General features: G+C 32.4%; 1 protein-coding gene across 1 annotated transcript in view; it reads right to left on the reverse strand.

The window, feature by feature from the left end:
* The window catches only part of COL24A1 (collagen type XXIV alpha 1 chain), a 279,723-nt gene that overhangs the window by 114,803 nt on the left and 148,364 nt on the right, over positions 1-16,556 (reverse strand). The window contains exons 24-30 of the mRNA XM_076010342.1: positions 13,150-13,203; positions 11,759-11,812; positions 10,475-10,528; positions 8,967-9,020; positions 1,251-1,304; positions 924-968; positions 763-807 (exon numbers count right to left, since the gene is read on the reverse strand). Coding sequence (XP_075866457.1) covers positions 763-807; positions 924-968; positions 1,251-1,304; positions 8,967-9,020; positions 10,475-10,528; positions 11,759-11,812; positions 13,150-13,203 — 360 coding nt within the window. The remainder of the gene's footprint in view (positions 1-762; positions 808-923; positions 969-1,250; positions 1,305-8,966; positions 9,021-10,474; positions 10,529-11,758; positions 11,813-13,149; positions 13,204-16,556) is intronic.

The following is a 16,556-nucleotide window of genomic DNA, read 5'->3' on the forward strand; positions in this document are numbered from 1 at the left end:
ATATATATGTAATATCTTATGTGTATGTGTGTATATATATATATATATGTATGTGTTTATCTTTCTTTTATTTAACATTTTTTTTCCTTAGTGATGATAACCACAGAACTTGCTGCCTCTCAGGGAATAAAAAGTGTCTAACTCTGGTGAGATTCTTCACAGTAGGAAAATATCCAGCATTATAAAATATTAAAAATCCTTAGAGCAGTGCCATGGGAAAGCATGATGATACACACAGCTCCACACTCCAAAGGTCTAAAAAGCAAAGTTGAGTTAAAAAGAAACTAGGCAAGAGGCCTCAAAGAAGGTTCTTGTTGCATAAGCTTTATTAACTCCCATTATATTTATATGTCACACCATTTTATTTTGAAATGGGTTTTAGAGAAAAACTAATTTATCGTAACTAGAGTGAAGTAAGAGTAACAGTTACCACCACCAATTTATAGATAGGTACAAACAAGGCCCAGAAGGGTAAGCAACTTGCCCAAACGAAGCAATGACGAATGATTAAAGGAGGAAAAGAACTTGTATTCTCCTAGTCTAACATACTGAACACTAAACAATAGTTGTATAGAGAATAAAGCAGATAAAGGCACTCATTTCATAATGTATCCATACATCAAAATATCATACTGTGCACCTCAAATATACATAATTTTCACTTGTTAAAACACCTCCCCAAACATTAAGTATGTCCCCAACTCCCACCAAAAATAAAGCAGATAAAAATTGTTCACAGTCTGATTATTTTTTATTACTTACTGGTTTTCCTTGCACTCCTCTCTCTCCATGGTTTCCAGTCTTACCCTACACGAGAAATAAAATGCTTGGGTTAAGTAACCTCCCAAAATATTAATCACACACCAAGAAAAACACAGAAATTTTAAATGTTCATCTTTAACATGAAATGTTTTATTACTTACAATAAGACCATGAGGCCCTCTTTTTCCTTGATCTCCTTTTTCACCCTAACAAAGTATCAAGATCAGGTGAGTTAACAAGAATGTGAATTATGATCTTATACATGTAGCATATACTCATACAAAAAATAAGACATTAACTATATAGTGCAATATTGAAAAGAAAATATTTCTGTGTATGTAGTAAAAACTTTATGTATATTTCATACGTAGACTAAAAGAAAATTTAGAACCATACTTTTGTAAGGAAATACATAACTTTTTTAGACCAGTAGGACATATGGCTCAATAAAATTTAACTGCATATGAAATGAGAAAATCAGTGATTACCTTGGCACCCTGTATACCTTGTTCCCCTGAGAGACCATCTGGTCCTCTTGATCCCTAGAGGTGGAAAAAATATTTAGCTGGTAATTTGAAATGTTCCTTTTTTTACTGCTAGATGTCTTTACAGATGAAGACACTGTGCCCTTCTTTACTTGACAAACTCATTCTGCTTGTTTTTATGCTCTGACCACAGAAAAGAAAACAGCTGGGTATTTGGCTGAATCTATTTACATGGGAGAATCAAGCCTTTGTTTTTAAAATTTAATGCTAAGGAGTAAAATGAGCACCAGCATAGCTGATTCAGTTGTCGAGGTGGTTATTATATAGATGTGGTATGTGAGTATTTTTTTCACTTTATCATTTGTTCAGCAGCCAGCCAGGATATATTATCAAAATAATGCTAAATTAACTTAAAAGTATCTGGTTTGTTTGCCTAAACAGTTTTCTCAAGTTTCATAGTTTTGGAATGGTGCTCTTCTCTTCACATTATAGAAAATGAGTCCTGCTTGTATTGTACCTACTATGCACTTGCTTGACAATTGTTAGTGGGAGATGGCAAGGCACAGAAAAGGTACAAAAAATACAACAGAAAATATTCATGTAAATTAAAAAAGTCTAAATATTTGTTCAATAATTAGTTACAAAGAAGGATTCGTTGTAAAAGTCATTCTCTAATAAAAATGACAGAATAGTCTCCTTGCTCATATTATAACTTTCCTTGAAAGACCTTAAAGTCTTTTTTAAGGGACTTAATTCATTTTGACAGCCTCTAAATGAACCTCTGTGCAAAAGGAAATGCTTTAAGTGTTATGAGAATACAAATCATGAGAAAGTTTCTCCATTATGAGGCTGATAGAATGAAAAGGTAAATTATACAAATGACTATAGCACAGGGAAGGATAAGACATGTTAAGGGCCAGAAGAAGGATTCACAGAGGAAGACAGCCTTCACATGTTTGTAAGGAATGAAGACACTATTTTGGCAGTTGGAAGTCAAGCTCCCACAGACTTACTCAAAACAGAAGGAACTTTACCTTGAGGGATAGTATGAGAAAGAGCACAGAGGCCTGAAAAGAGATACTCATAGGAAAAAGTAGCTTGTTTGCCCAGGCTATTGATCACATGTAAAGAAATATTATCTTAATATTTCCACACTTAATAAGTATACAAAGGAAGATTGAGACTTAAAAGGTAAAGGATTGGAGTTTATATTTAAATCAGTTGGCAGAAATCTTCTGTTGAAGATTTCTATGCAGAACAGTGATACAAATCTCCTAGTACAACATGCTAATCTGAAGGAGTTCCTTAGGCTGCAGGACCTACTCTTGTATTCCCTCTGACATAAGCTTTGGTTTAGATTTATATTATTAAAAGCTGCTTGCTATAATAGGACTCTCTTCCAGGGTACTCTTGGGTTAGTGACATTTCTTGATTCTCTTTGGCACTTTCATGGATTTGGAGAGAACACTCACTCTCTATGAAAATCTATAGCTCCACTGATACTATTAAAGTTATAGCCATTGCTCCAGCCCTATAATTTCTGTTTGTGTTCAAGGTATTTCATAATCTGTCTCAAACTTCCTTTTCTGCCTATTTTCCAATAAAAGAATGGAAAACTAAATTACAATCTTATTGTGCAAGAGCTTGAAGATCAAATTGAGGAGTATGGACTCAATTTAATAGATGAATAATTTTCACTGTGTGTTATTCCTTCAACAAATGTTTACTAAGTATTTTCTATAAGCCAGGCATTATTTTAGGACCAGAGGACATGGTAGGGAGAAGGGACAAACCTCTGAATTAATAAACAAGTAAATAAATATGTCGAATTAAAATATAAAATGAAAATAAGTAGTTAAGTATAATGAAGAAAAATAAAGGAGATTATCCAAAGTGACAAGCAATACTTTAGATAGGGTGGTCTAAAAAGTCTCTGTAAAGTGACATATGGGTAGACACCAGAAAGAGGTGAAGTTACAGGCCATGCAAATATTTTGGGGAGGATCACTGTGGCAGAAGAAATAGCAAGTACAGTGGTCTTGAGGTGGGGCATGCTTGGAATGTTCAACAATTGAATAACTGAAGATGAAAAAGAAAAATGATCAAAGGATGACTGAATTTTTTAAGTGTGAAGGTCTCTCAGGACTTTGCTCTACTTATTACCCTCATCTTAAAATTTCAGCAGCCTGTATTGATTCCTTTTCTCTGGCACCTTTAATGCCTAATTTTTCTCTTTCTGCCCTATAAGAAACACTGCTAAATTTTTTGGAATAACAAAAGAAGAAGGCTGAGACAGTGTGAAAAGGAATGAGTGCTCAACATCCTAAAATACTATAAAATACAAGTAAGATCTAAACTGAAAATGTATTCACTGATAATTAGGCAGTTAAAACCCCTTTGCAACGTGGAATTTCTGTCTTTCTTGGATATTTTGTTGCTGAATAACAGGTAGAATGATGACAGCTTTAATAGAAAAACAAATTAGGAATGTAAATTTGTTTGGGGTGAAGAGGGAGGAGTGGTAAAAGATAATGAGTTCCACTCTAGACAATCAGACACAATGAAGCAGGTATCTCCAAGGCTAGTAATAGAGAGTTAGAAGTCATTCTAAGTTTAAATGGCAGTAGCCATAAGGATCAAGTTTCAAAAGGCCCCCCAGACACAGAACTATAAATTCAGATTTTTTTAAAAAAGACTGGCCCAAAGATGGCAAATAAATTTCATTTCTTGGATAAAATTAGATTAAGTGACTGCTTAGATACATATGTAGAAAAGGATAAATCTAGCTGGAGATAAGTCTCAAAATTAACTGCCAGTTTCTTGTCCTGGCACATAAATCACCTATTACCATGGCTGAAGTAGTCCAAATCCACTTTTTAAGATGAAGAAACTGAAATCTGCAGATGTTAGGTGAGTTGCCTATCTCCCATGATGTTTAAATATCCAGTGAATGAATAATTATGCTTTATTAGGTTTATAATATTTTTCAAATGTTAAAAATAAAGTATAAAAATACTAGCAAAAACACAGGGGAAATACTTCAGGACATTGGTCTAAGCAAAGATTTTATGGCTAAGATTTCAAATGCATAGACAAAACCAAAATAGACAAATGGGATCATATTAAACTAAAAAGCTTCTGCATAGCAGAGGAAACAATCCGCAGATTGAAGAGACAATCTGTTGAATGAAAGAAAACATGTGAAAAATATTCATCTGACAAGGGACTAATATCCAGAATATACAGAAACTCAAACAACTCAATAATAAAAAAATAAATAATCCCATTAAAATGGGCAAAGGAGATGAATAGATAATTCTTAAAAGAAGACACACAAATGGCCAAAAGGTATATGAAAAAATGCTCAACATCACTAATATCAGGGCAATGCATATCAAAACCACAATGAGATTTCATCTTATTCCAGTTAGAATGGTTATCATTAAAAAGACAAAAAAATAACAGATGCTGGTGAGGATGCAGACAAAAGGAAACTCTTATACACTGTTGGTAGGAATGTAAATCAGTGTAGCCACTATGGAAAATAGCATGGGGATTTTTCAAAAAACTAAAAATAGAACAACCATATTAGCTAGCAATCCCACTACTGAATATTTATCCAAAGAAAATCAGTAAAACAAAGGGATATCTGTACTCCCATGTTTATTGCAGCACTATTCACAATAGCAAAGATATGGAATCAACCTCTTTGTCCATCAAAAATGAATAAAGAAAATGTGATACACACACACACACACACACACACACACATGCGCGCGCGCGCACACACACACACTAGAACCATATATGTCCATGAAAAAAATGAAATAATGTCATTTGCAGCAGCAACAGGGATAGAATTTGAGGTCATTATGTTAAGCAATGACCAGACACAGAAGATAAATATCACATGTTTTCACTCATATGTGAGAGGTTAAAAAGTTGATCTCATCAAGATAGAGAGTAGAATGATAAATATCAGAAGCTGGTAAGAGTGTGTGAGTGGGTGGGTGATGAAAACAGTTTAGTTAATGGATACAAACATATAATTAGATGAAAGGAATATGTTCTAATGTTTGATAAAAGAATAGAGTGACTGTATTTAACAAGATGTATTGTATATTTCAAAATAGCTAGAACAGAGGACTTGAAATGTTTCCAACACATAAAAATGATCCATACTGGAGGTGATGGATATACTAAATACTGTGACTTGATCATTACATATTCTATGCATCTAACAAAACATCACATGTACCCCATAAATATGTATAGTATGTATCAATGAAAAGGTAAATCTAAGCATTGTTCTTTAAAAAAATACTTTTATATTTATTATTTCATTTCTTCAGTCAGGATGACACAGGGAACAAAGAGAAGTTTCTCTGCCTACAGTGATGATAAATGTATTTAGTTTTTTTTTCCAAAAGGGTTTAAGTAATGCAATTATATTAATTAAAGGTTGCTAGTTAAGAGTTTAAGGCTGGAAGAACTCTGGGAAAGGTTGGTACTCTCTATGTTTAAGGCAAGAGTAAGCTAATAAACTAAAAGTTTAGCTTTATCAACATCTGTACATTTCACTGAAATTGGTTGTAGAAGTTATCCCATGAGTTAGTGTATATTCCTGCTTTGACTCCTAAGACAAAATAAGCTTTAGGATAAGCTCTAAGAAAGTTAGACAATAGCATTATAATAGGCATCTAATTTGGCATAAAGTTATTTTTTTAAATAACTGCTTTAACATATCTCATGGGTATTCTCTTAGAGAAAGTATCCTGGCTAAAAAGAAAATCTGATATTTTCTTTATCCTCTTAGGAAAGTTAAAGTTGGTTGCACTGAGCTATTATTAGAAGGTCTCAAAGTTAGAATAAAAATCTGATAACTCAGGTATATAAATTAAGCATGTTTTGTAAAGTAAACACTACTTGAATTGTAGGCAATGGTTTTGAAGAGTTAACCAAATTTGTTAATTATCAATTTAATCCTAAATGCATTAGGTGGTAGGGGACAGAACCACTATTCATGTAAATGCTAAAATTAAAAGAAAAACATATGATTAACTAAGACATTAAGATAAACTACAACTCATTTATTTAGCAAGACTTTTATGAGAACTCCAAGTCCATCTCTATAACCCCTGTAATTAATTTTAATAGGCTAAGTATCTATGAATGAAGGAAACAGCCCTATTCACAGAACAAATGTCTTTATAACTTGGACTCACTATATTTATATTTTCTTTTAACTATATCTATCTGTCTTTGCTTAACCCCTATATTAATTTTAAGTCACTCACATGCCTAACTATTAATATGTCTAGAATTCTCTTCTTGCTCTTGACCTACACAGCTGGAAGAAAATGTTCCATTAAACAAAAACCAACATTATCAGTGGTTTGAGGGAAAATATCTTTTTGATTCTATTCTTGTTATAAATTTAATTTCAGGGGAAGAAACCACAGAGGAAGCTTTGTCTTATCACTTGGAGTGCTTCAGGTACTAATAGCATTGAATCTCAAGGCAAATACTGACGACTGCCTTCCCCTATGCGGTATGCATTTCTTTGAAGGGCTCAAATTTCAGAGTTTATAGTCAGATCTATTTTACTTCTTCCAAAGAGGACTTTAAAATGTTACATATTACCAATATAGGTATTTTAATCTTTCCTTCCCATTTATATCTTGAGCAGCATAGTCAGAATAAAGAGTTACTCAGTTGTATGCCTCTACACCACCCCTCTAGAGAAAGAGTGCAAAACTTAAAGGTGTTTTCCGGATCACAGACCCAATTCAAGAGCAAGAAAGAAGATGAGGTTAACTTTGCTTTGTGTGTCATATCTCCTGTATTGGGATCACAGCTCTAGGAGACAATAGATTGAAGATAGAAGAAGATACAAACAGGAGGATACCAGAAGGCTACCACAATGGAAGTTCCTGATACTATATTCTTTCTTAAATATTCTGTTCTTCAGTTCTTTTTTTTGTACTCCCAAGGCCCATTGGTTCACCTAGTAAAGCAAGCTCTTTTTATCCCCCCTAAACAAAGCCCTTACTTCAAAACAAAGCTTCCTTATTTAGAAACTACTGGGTAAAATTTTTTAAATTATGAGCAGCAATTTTGGCAAAGAATCAGTAAAATGCATTTGGAGGATGAGAGGAAAAGTGATCCTTGGGGAAGTGGGAATTGAGGACAAAGTGACACATCAGGAGAGAATATAATAATCTACAAGAGATCATAGTCAGGTTAGAAAACTGCAGAACAAATGAATTTTCTGTATGATTTATGAGATAGCACAAGTGATTCAGGAAAAGACTGTGCTAGATACATAGTGTCTGCCTGTGTCAGTAAGACCTAAATTACTTAATTAACAAAAGGCACAAATAAGTATTTCTTCTGTTCTTTCACCTGTCACAAAACTGGTTGAACTTTCCCACTATGACTAATACGACGCTGAACAAACATATTTGACCTGACCAAATATTGAATGCTGGCAGGGTACAAACCACTAAATGACAGTTTGAGTATAGATCATCTGCTGTCATTTTTTATTATAAATCTTATTTTTAAAATTGATGTGGCCATCAGGATTAAAACTGTAAATCTGTAATCCAGGACAGAAAATACTTTTTCAGAAAAGAAGTAATAATAAAGACAAATTTGCTCTCTTTCTTAAATCTTTATCTAAAACATAGGACATGAAATTAAAGGCTTATTTCAAACTGGGGATTTATAACACTCTTTTCCCATTTGCCAATTGGAAACCTGCAGTTTTATTTTTATTTTTTAACTATTTTTAGGTAGAGGCCATGTTTTTAGAATTGTATTTTCTTCACTAGCTCTATTTAAATCAAAGTAAGGCCAAGTCACAAAACAGAACTCTTAAAGCCCACATATTCAAATTAATTAAAAAGTACTCCTTAACATTCCATGTGGTATTGAGTAAGCACAGGCTTTGGAATCAGACATGGTAAGGCTTGAACATTGGTTGTGCCATTTCTCTGTGTCTACAGCCTACACATTGATACTCTTTGAGCCCTGGTTTCTTCAACTATAATACCTGAGCTATAACACTTCTCCTTCCTGGGATAGTTTTGAGTATTAAGTGAGTTAATATATTAAGAAGTACCTGGCATGTGACAGGCATGCAATAAATGGTGTTTCTTATTTCTTTAAAGAAAAAAGAGGATTTATATTTAAGAAACAACTTAAATGAAGATATTTATTTTAATTCTGTATGTATAATTATTTGAAAATGAGTATCCCTCTGATTTAACATTAATAAACTCTTATTCATCCTTTGTATCTTTGTTCCAATTTTTAGTGCTCTTATTTTGTCATGATGTTACTTTTCTTTGTTATGTAAGTCTATTGTGAGTAGAAAAATATTTTATTTAAAGATCTTCACATTTATAATTCCCCAAAGAAGGGAATTAGAGATTGGGAATAAGAAAAAAGAATTCTGTATGAGTTAGTGATATATGTAAAAATTAAAATGGAAAAATATGATCTTATAAATACACATGATTATGAGTCATATTTCAATTAATATAGGTAGTTCATCTACTATAGTGAAAACAAGGAAAAAACCTGACAATTTCTAAGCACAATTTTAGAGGGCATGATGCTATTTTTGTTGAACATTTATCACTATTCTTGAAGTGATTTTTTTTTAGGTTAATGTACTTCTTTTTAGGTTAATGTACTTGTTAGGTTACTTACTCTTTGTCCTTTAGGACCTTGACTCCCTGGTGGTCCTCTTGCCCCCGCACGACCCTGTATGTTGCAAATTTAAAAATCAGTTATACAATTCACAGGCATGTTATTAGAATAGTAGTCATACCCTTTCTTATAAGTAATTCCCCTTGGGAATTCTTAAAATTATATTGACTAGGTTTCTTAAAAAATATGCTTTAAATCTTACCTCCCTCTCTCAATATTCTGCTTTTGAAATATTCTATTATTTGGAGAAATGTCATTTCTGGGTGTGTACACCCTGAACAAAGAATGGAAAGCTTTTAATATTTACCAACCAAGTAGTTTTGGGGTAGAAGACATATGGAGTAAGGGAGGAAGGAGATACCCACTCAGCCAGTCAGAACAGTCTAATCTGCCTGGCTCATCAAAGAAGCAATGGCTATCTCTGTGAAGTTTCCTTACCATTATTCTAGATATTAATGACAATCCTATCACATAAAAATAGATTTTTTTCTGTTCTCATGAAAAATGCCATAAAATGTTTCAAATTAATATGCCACAAAAATAGCCTGCAATGGAAATTAAGATGTTATCTATTATTAAGTCAATTATAATAAATTATTTTTGTACCTATAGTCTTCAATCAAGGCTCAGTTGGAAAACAATCTTTATTTATAAACATCAGGCTGATAAAAACAGTGATTTTGGGATCTCAAATTTATTTATTATTTTATGTAAATAAAGAGATTAGCAATTATGCCCTGGGCCAGTCTTCTTCATTTTGGAAGCCGACAACATGTCTATGAATGTACTAGAAAATTTGGATTATTTTTAAAATAGAAGTTTTATGAAACTTAGTATAAAGAATTTCTGATATGAAAAGTTCTTCTCAGGATATCCTGAAGGCTGATATATATCCCAAAGGGCAGGTATCTTTTTCATATTTATGTTTACAGTAACTTTCAAATTTTGATAAGCAATATTTAGGGGTAAGATTTCATTATTTTTCTGTAAACAACAAATGAAGCATTTTTAATACTCAATTTTTATTTAATAAAGTATATTTTCTATAAATTTTATCTGGTTATATAAGAATATTTGCAAATTTCTGAGAAAAATATGTTGGAACTTAAAATTTGTTTGTTAAATTGGTTTCACTTCTAATCTTGATTACTAACCCTATTTTCTTTTTCTTTTATTTCAGAGTATTATGAGGGTACAAATACTTTGGTTACATAACCCTATTTTCTCATATGTGGTTATTCAAAAGAAAATTTAAATGTTATTTAGGTTGCAGAACTGACACTGGTTACATACCAAGTAGAGGTGAGAAAGTTCAAGATACCATGACATATTCCAGAGGGTTTTGTGCAGTCTGGGAGAGAAGCAGTCTTTACTAGTTTATACATGATTTATTTTGCATGAAAAAAAAATTTTTGCTTTTGTTCAGTAAATTTTTGTTCAACAAAATTTATGGATTTAAATTAAAATAGACATTCTAGAAGAGATCATAAAATTTTTCCTGTACTTACAGGTAATCCCAATGGACCCATGGGTCCTGGAACCCCAGGAAGACCTGGATATCCCTATGGTTTAAATAAAATATGAAAGACATGAAAATCTCAATTATAGTTAATTATTTTCATTGAAGATAAACCAGTAAATTATAAATAGTAATGAAAAGGGATAATTTGACAATCTCTCCCTTTCCTATTCAAGATATGAAAGGTCGTAGGAAGTGTTCAGCTGATAGAACATAGAAATAAAAAAACATGACTATATAGAGCCATATATCTATTTATTAGAAGGTCTTTGTCTAGAAATGAAAATTGTTAGCTAGAATCACCTACTACAGCTTGTTGAGAAGAGAACATTCATTTCATCTTTCTGTAGGTTATATTATCTTATGCATGAATGTATGCTATGTTATATAAATTATGAGACCATATAATTTTTAGAGATGTCAGAGAATTCTATAATTAAGGTATATGAATGTATACAAATACTTTAGTATGTCAAATTTTAGAGGGACCACATACTTTATGATATTAATGCTAATTCTGAAAATGCCTTAGGAAGTAATGATTCCTAAAATTGATTAGTTTTATGGGTATGTTAAATTTCCTAGTTGACAGCAACTGGAGATAGCTAAAAAAAATTAGAGAGATTTTCTGAAAATATAGAAGTTAAAACTAAAGAATAAGTTAGGTAAAATGAATTTATAGATAGTATTGTAGGCCACCATATCCATCACAATGTATTTTCTGAAAGAAAGATCACCTTATGGATAATAATCATTTATTCTAGCTCCTACCACACTTAGAAATGATTTAATAAACTAAAAAAATGTAACCCAGATATAAAATTTGTCACCTGTTCCTATCTTAAAGATACAGGAGAATGAGAGGAATTCTGAGTCCTGACCTCTCTATGGCAAAAAATTACATGTGACCACAAACTCATGAAAAAGTGGCAATGATGATATGTGCCATATCAACTATAGTTTGTAGAAGAATAAGTAGAATTCTAATTGATTTTTCTTCTGCATCTGTTTTAGCTAATTTATGGTATTTTAATTCTTTTCCTAAAACCATAGAATCATTTAACTAAGCTATCTCATTTGCATGCTTTTTAATGTCTTAGTACTACATAGCATTCCAGGAGTTAAACCACTTAGAAAGAAAATTCTAATAGAAATTTCTTATAAAATAGCATTTTTTACTTACTTAAATTCTAGTCAAGGCAATTTTACCTCTGGAATACCTTAACTTTATTATGGTCTTTGGAAACATTTTTAAAAATCACTGAGCTCTTACCATAATGCCCTTTTCCCCTTGGGGACCTAGTGGGCCTGGACCTCCACGTTCTCCCTTTTAAAACAACAAAGAAAAAAGAGGATCATTGAGGAATTTTAATTAGTCATGATTGGGTTAAGCTTAGAATGGAAAACTGTCAGAATCATATACACTCATATTTCATCCTAATTCTTAATAATTTTTGATTTATAAATTTTACATTTTTATCCTAAAATTGATAGACTTGTAGTACAAAAAACATTCTATTAAGATGTTTTTCAAGGCAAAAATGCTGAAAATCTTATTATTATAAGATGAAGTAAATATAAAATTATGGATAAACACAACTTAAAATTGAGCATGTATCATATGCTAAAATTTTGTAAGTAGAAATAAAATTTTGAGACATATAAAATATGAAAATAGTTAAATATTAAAGCATATTGAAAAACTAAGTAATCTGTATAATCATTGAAAAATTTTATTTCTACAGTCTGTCTATCCCAATTAAGTGTCCCAGAAATAATTCTGGGAGATCATGATACTCAAATTTGCCACAGCAGATTAAAAAGACTAAACTGATACGCATGAAAATTCTCAGGATTGTAAAATCTTAGTGTAGATAATTTAACCCAGCATAGAAATAACTAAATAAGAATGAAAAAATTATAAAACCATCTAAATTTTTTGAACTGAATTCATATTATATTTTGTTACATTGTTAATAAAAAATCAATAAGTATATAATTAAGCACTTTGAATGTATAAGTGAGAGTTAGGAGAGATATAAAAAAACTTAACTTAGATTCTGCCCTAAAGTAACTGCAGATATAATATTAGCAGAGATGAAACAATTGGAGGACGATTAAATTTTGAACAGTGTGGTACTTGTGCTAAGTCTAGGAAGGGAAGAAATAGGAAGGATTAGAGCAGTCTGTGGGGACTTCGTATAGGGGATGGGAATTCAGCTGAGTCCAGTTTGGTTTTGAATAAACAGATGGAAGAGGTACAGAATCATCTAGACCAATAAAAGAGCAAGAATAGAAATAGGAACAAGTACATAATACATGAGACAGGGAGTGAGAAAGGTAAAACTTGCTCTTCGCTTAAATCTGCTTCCTATAGATGGTTTGTTCTCATTAAGTAGATTTAAATATTTTCTAGTCATAAACCTAGACTGTTTCATCTTTTCTTTTCAGACCACATCTTTATAACCAGAACAGTTCTATGCCCTTTAAAAATTAGAAACATACATGCTATTAGCTATATTTCAATATACTTAAAAGATTCAATATACATAATATGCTAAGGTTATGAGTGATTTCTAATCAACATAAAACACCATGTGAAAGTCTTTCTTTTGAATTTAGCCTTAAATTATTACTGGAAAACAAAATAATATAAGATATTACCTTTTCACCAATGCTTCCAGTTATCCCAACTTCTCCAGGTAAACCGACAGGTCCCTTTTAGGAAAATACAACAGAAAATACACATACATTTCACTAGTCTTAAATAACCTATAATCACTGTTTCTTTCTAAATCATTCTAAATTTTATATTGGAGTAAAATTCTCCTAGTATAAGTACATAGTCTATGGGCTTCATATCAAAATTAATTTATTCAATCAACAGATATATATGAGTGCCTAATATGAGACAGGCACTACGCAGGGAGGCAATGAGTTTTAAATCCAGTCTCCATCCTTGTGAAACTGAGAATCTACTGGATGTTATTTTTTAAAAAAATCTGTAGGATACTTATTAGTTGATGCCATTTCATTTGTCTATTTTTGCTTTTTTTGCCAGTGCATGTGAAAACCAAAAACCATTGCCAATATCATTGTCAAATAACATTCCCCCATGTTTTTTCCTAGGAATTTCATGGTTTCAGTTCTTATATTTAAGTCTTTAATACATTTTGAGTTGATTTTGTGTATTTTCTAAAGGTCCAATTTCAATATTTTGCATGTAAATATTCAATTTTTCAGACACCATTCATTGAAGAGATTGTCCTTTCCCCAAGGTGCCTTTGTCACAAAGTAGTTGACCATATATGTGTGGTTTTATTTCTGGGCTCTCTTATTCTGTTCCATTGGTCTATGTGTTTATTTAAATCTCTTTAAGTGACCATTGAGTAAGGCTGGAATGTGAATGACTGCTAGCGGGCATGAGGTTTCTCTATATGGTGATGACAATGTTCTAAAATTGGAATAGAGTGATAGCTGTACAATTCTGTAAATATAAAAATATTGAATTCTATACTTTAAATGGGCAAAACTTACACTATATAAACTATATCTCCAATGAGTTGTTATTAAAAAAACCCTGCAATTTTCATAGCTGTCTGATGTGGATATATTATTTAAGAAATCATTTCTGTGACTTTCTTCTATAAAAGCCCCTTAATACATGAGGGAATGATACATCCCTATCATTCATTCATTCACTCAAGAAATATTAATATTTGGTGCCTACTCTGTGTGAGGCACTGTGATGGCTACTGAGATTTCCTGAGTGAGCTAGATAGATTTATGCTTTTGACCTATGAGGCAAAAAGTCTTGTAACACAGAGACAAAAACAACTAAATTAAAAATTAAATAATTACAAATTGTGAAATAAGCTCACAAAGGAAATTACTATGATGACGAAATGGAGAATAAAAGAGAAGACCTATTTCAGCAAAGTTGGTCAGGGAAGGATGAGACCTGACATTTAATCTGAAACCTGAAGAGTAAGAGGAGGCCAGGCAGTGAGGTGAAGAAGTGAAGGGTATTTTAGGCATAATAGATGGTTTGAGTAAGGAATGGATTTAATGTGCCAGAAGAAGTGAAAGAAGGCAATCAATAATACCGCTTCAGAGTGAACGAGGCTTAGGGTTTATCCACCTTTGTCTATGTCTATCATTCCTTCTTCAAGCAGCATAGAAAGCAAAGGAAATATCATAGAACAAGCTTTACAATAAGAGCATAATCACTTTCCTGACCTTTAAATTATAAGGAAGTATATTTGCTACTTTTATTCAAAGATGTAAGAAATTTTTTTCCAATGTCTACCAAGCAAAGACATTGCTTAGATTCTCCTATAATAATATATATTAGCATATAGAAATCACTGAGTCATGAAAATATGGCTTGCTGTATTGTAGCTAACTGAAGTTAATGCATGGAGCATGTATTAGGTGGCTAATACAAATTGGCACATACTGTAAATGCAAAAGACACCATATTTTGAAGAATTAGTACATAAAGAATGCAAAATGTCTAGTTAATGATTAATTACATAGATTACATATTAAAATGATAGTGCTTTGAATATATTGCTTTAAATGAAATACTACTAAAATCAGTATCACCTCTTTCTTTTTACCCTTTTTAATGTGGCTACTAGAAAATTTAAAATTATAATACATATGTATCTTGCATTTGTGAGTTGCATTATATTTCTGTTGGACAACATTGATGTGTACTCTTAAACACTATGCTAATGTTATTACTTATATCTAGTTGGAAGTGATCTAATAGTTCATTTCTGTGGTTTTTAAATTTAAGAGACTGAAACTTTCTTTCTGAGGCAATCAATGATTAATGCTCATGCTCATGGAATTCACTGGTCTTATTAATACTATGTTATCTACCATCCTGAGACAGTTGGCTTGATAGAATGGTGGAATGGCCTTTGGAAGATTTAGTTACAATGCCAGGTAGGTGGCAAGACCCTGTAGGAATGGGGAAAGGTTTTCCAAAAGGCTATAAATACTCTGAATCAGCATCTAATATATGGTACTGTTTCTCCTATAGCTAGGATGCTAGGGTCCAGGAATCAAGGGGTGGAAATGGCATTAGTATCACTCACTATTACCCCTAGTGACCCACTAAAATATTTTTTTCCTGTTCTGGTGATGTTATTCTCTGTTGGAGTAGAGGTCTTAAGTCCTGAGGAAGGAACACTTCCACCAGGAGACACAACAATTCTCATTAAACTGGAAGTTAAGACTGCCATCCAGCCACTTTGGGTTCCTTATGCCCCTGAATCAATAGGCAAAGAAAGAAGTTCCGTGTTGGCTAGGTTGATTAATTCTGACAACCATGAGGAAACTGGACTACTACTTCACAATGGAGGTAAGGAAGAGTATGTCTAGAATATAGGAGATCCATTAGGGTGTCTCAATATCACCATGCTCTGTGATCAAGGTCAACAGAAAATTAAAACGATCCTATTCAGGCAGGACTACTAGTGGCCCAGACCCTTCAGGAATGAAGGTTTGGGTCATCTCATGTCTTAGTCCATTCAGGATATTATAACAAATATACTACAGGCTGGGTGGTTTTAACAACAAACCTTTATTTCTCACAGTTCTGGAGGGTTAGAAGTCTAAGATCCAGGTACCAGCAGATTCAGTGTCTGGTGAGGGCCTGCTCCCTGGTTCATAGAAGGCAGAGTCTTCATGACCTCCTAGAGCCTCCACCTCCCAATACTACCACATCTGAGGTTAGGATTTCAACATATGAATTTGCAAGGGGAGATAAAAACACTCGGTTCATCACACCCTACCAGGTAAAGAACCCAAATAACTGAGGTGCTTGCTGAAAGTAAAGAGAATACAGAATGTATTGTGGAGAAGGTAATCTTAAATACCGGTTATGAGTACATGATCAGTTACAGAAATGAAGACTGTGATTGTCATTAGTATTTCCTCATTATTTTGTTATGAATACATTTGTGTATATGTAGCAAATATATTTGCTTTTTTTCCTTCTCATTCCTTATCACGAGATATATTGACCTTATATCATACATAGTATTTAAGTATTATTA

This window comes from Microcebus murinus, chromosome 2 (assembly GCF_040939455.1).
Source record: "Microcebus murinus isolate Inina chromosome 2, M.murinus_Inina_mat1.0, whole genome shotgun sequence".
Taxonomy (NCBI): domain Eukaryota; kingdom Metazoa; phylum Chordata; class Mammalia; order Primates; family Cheirogaleidae; genus Microcebus; species Microcebus murinus.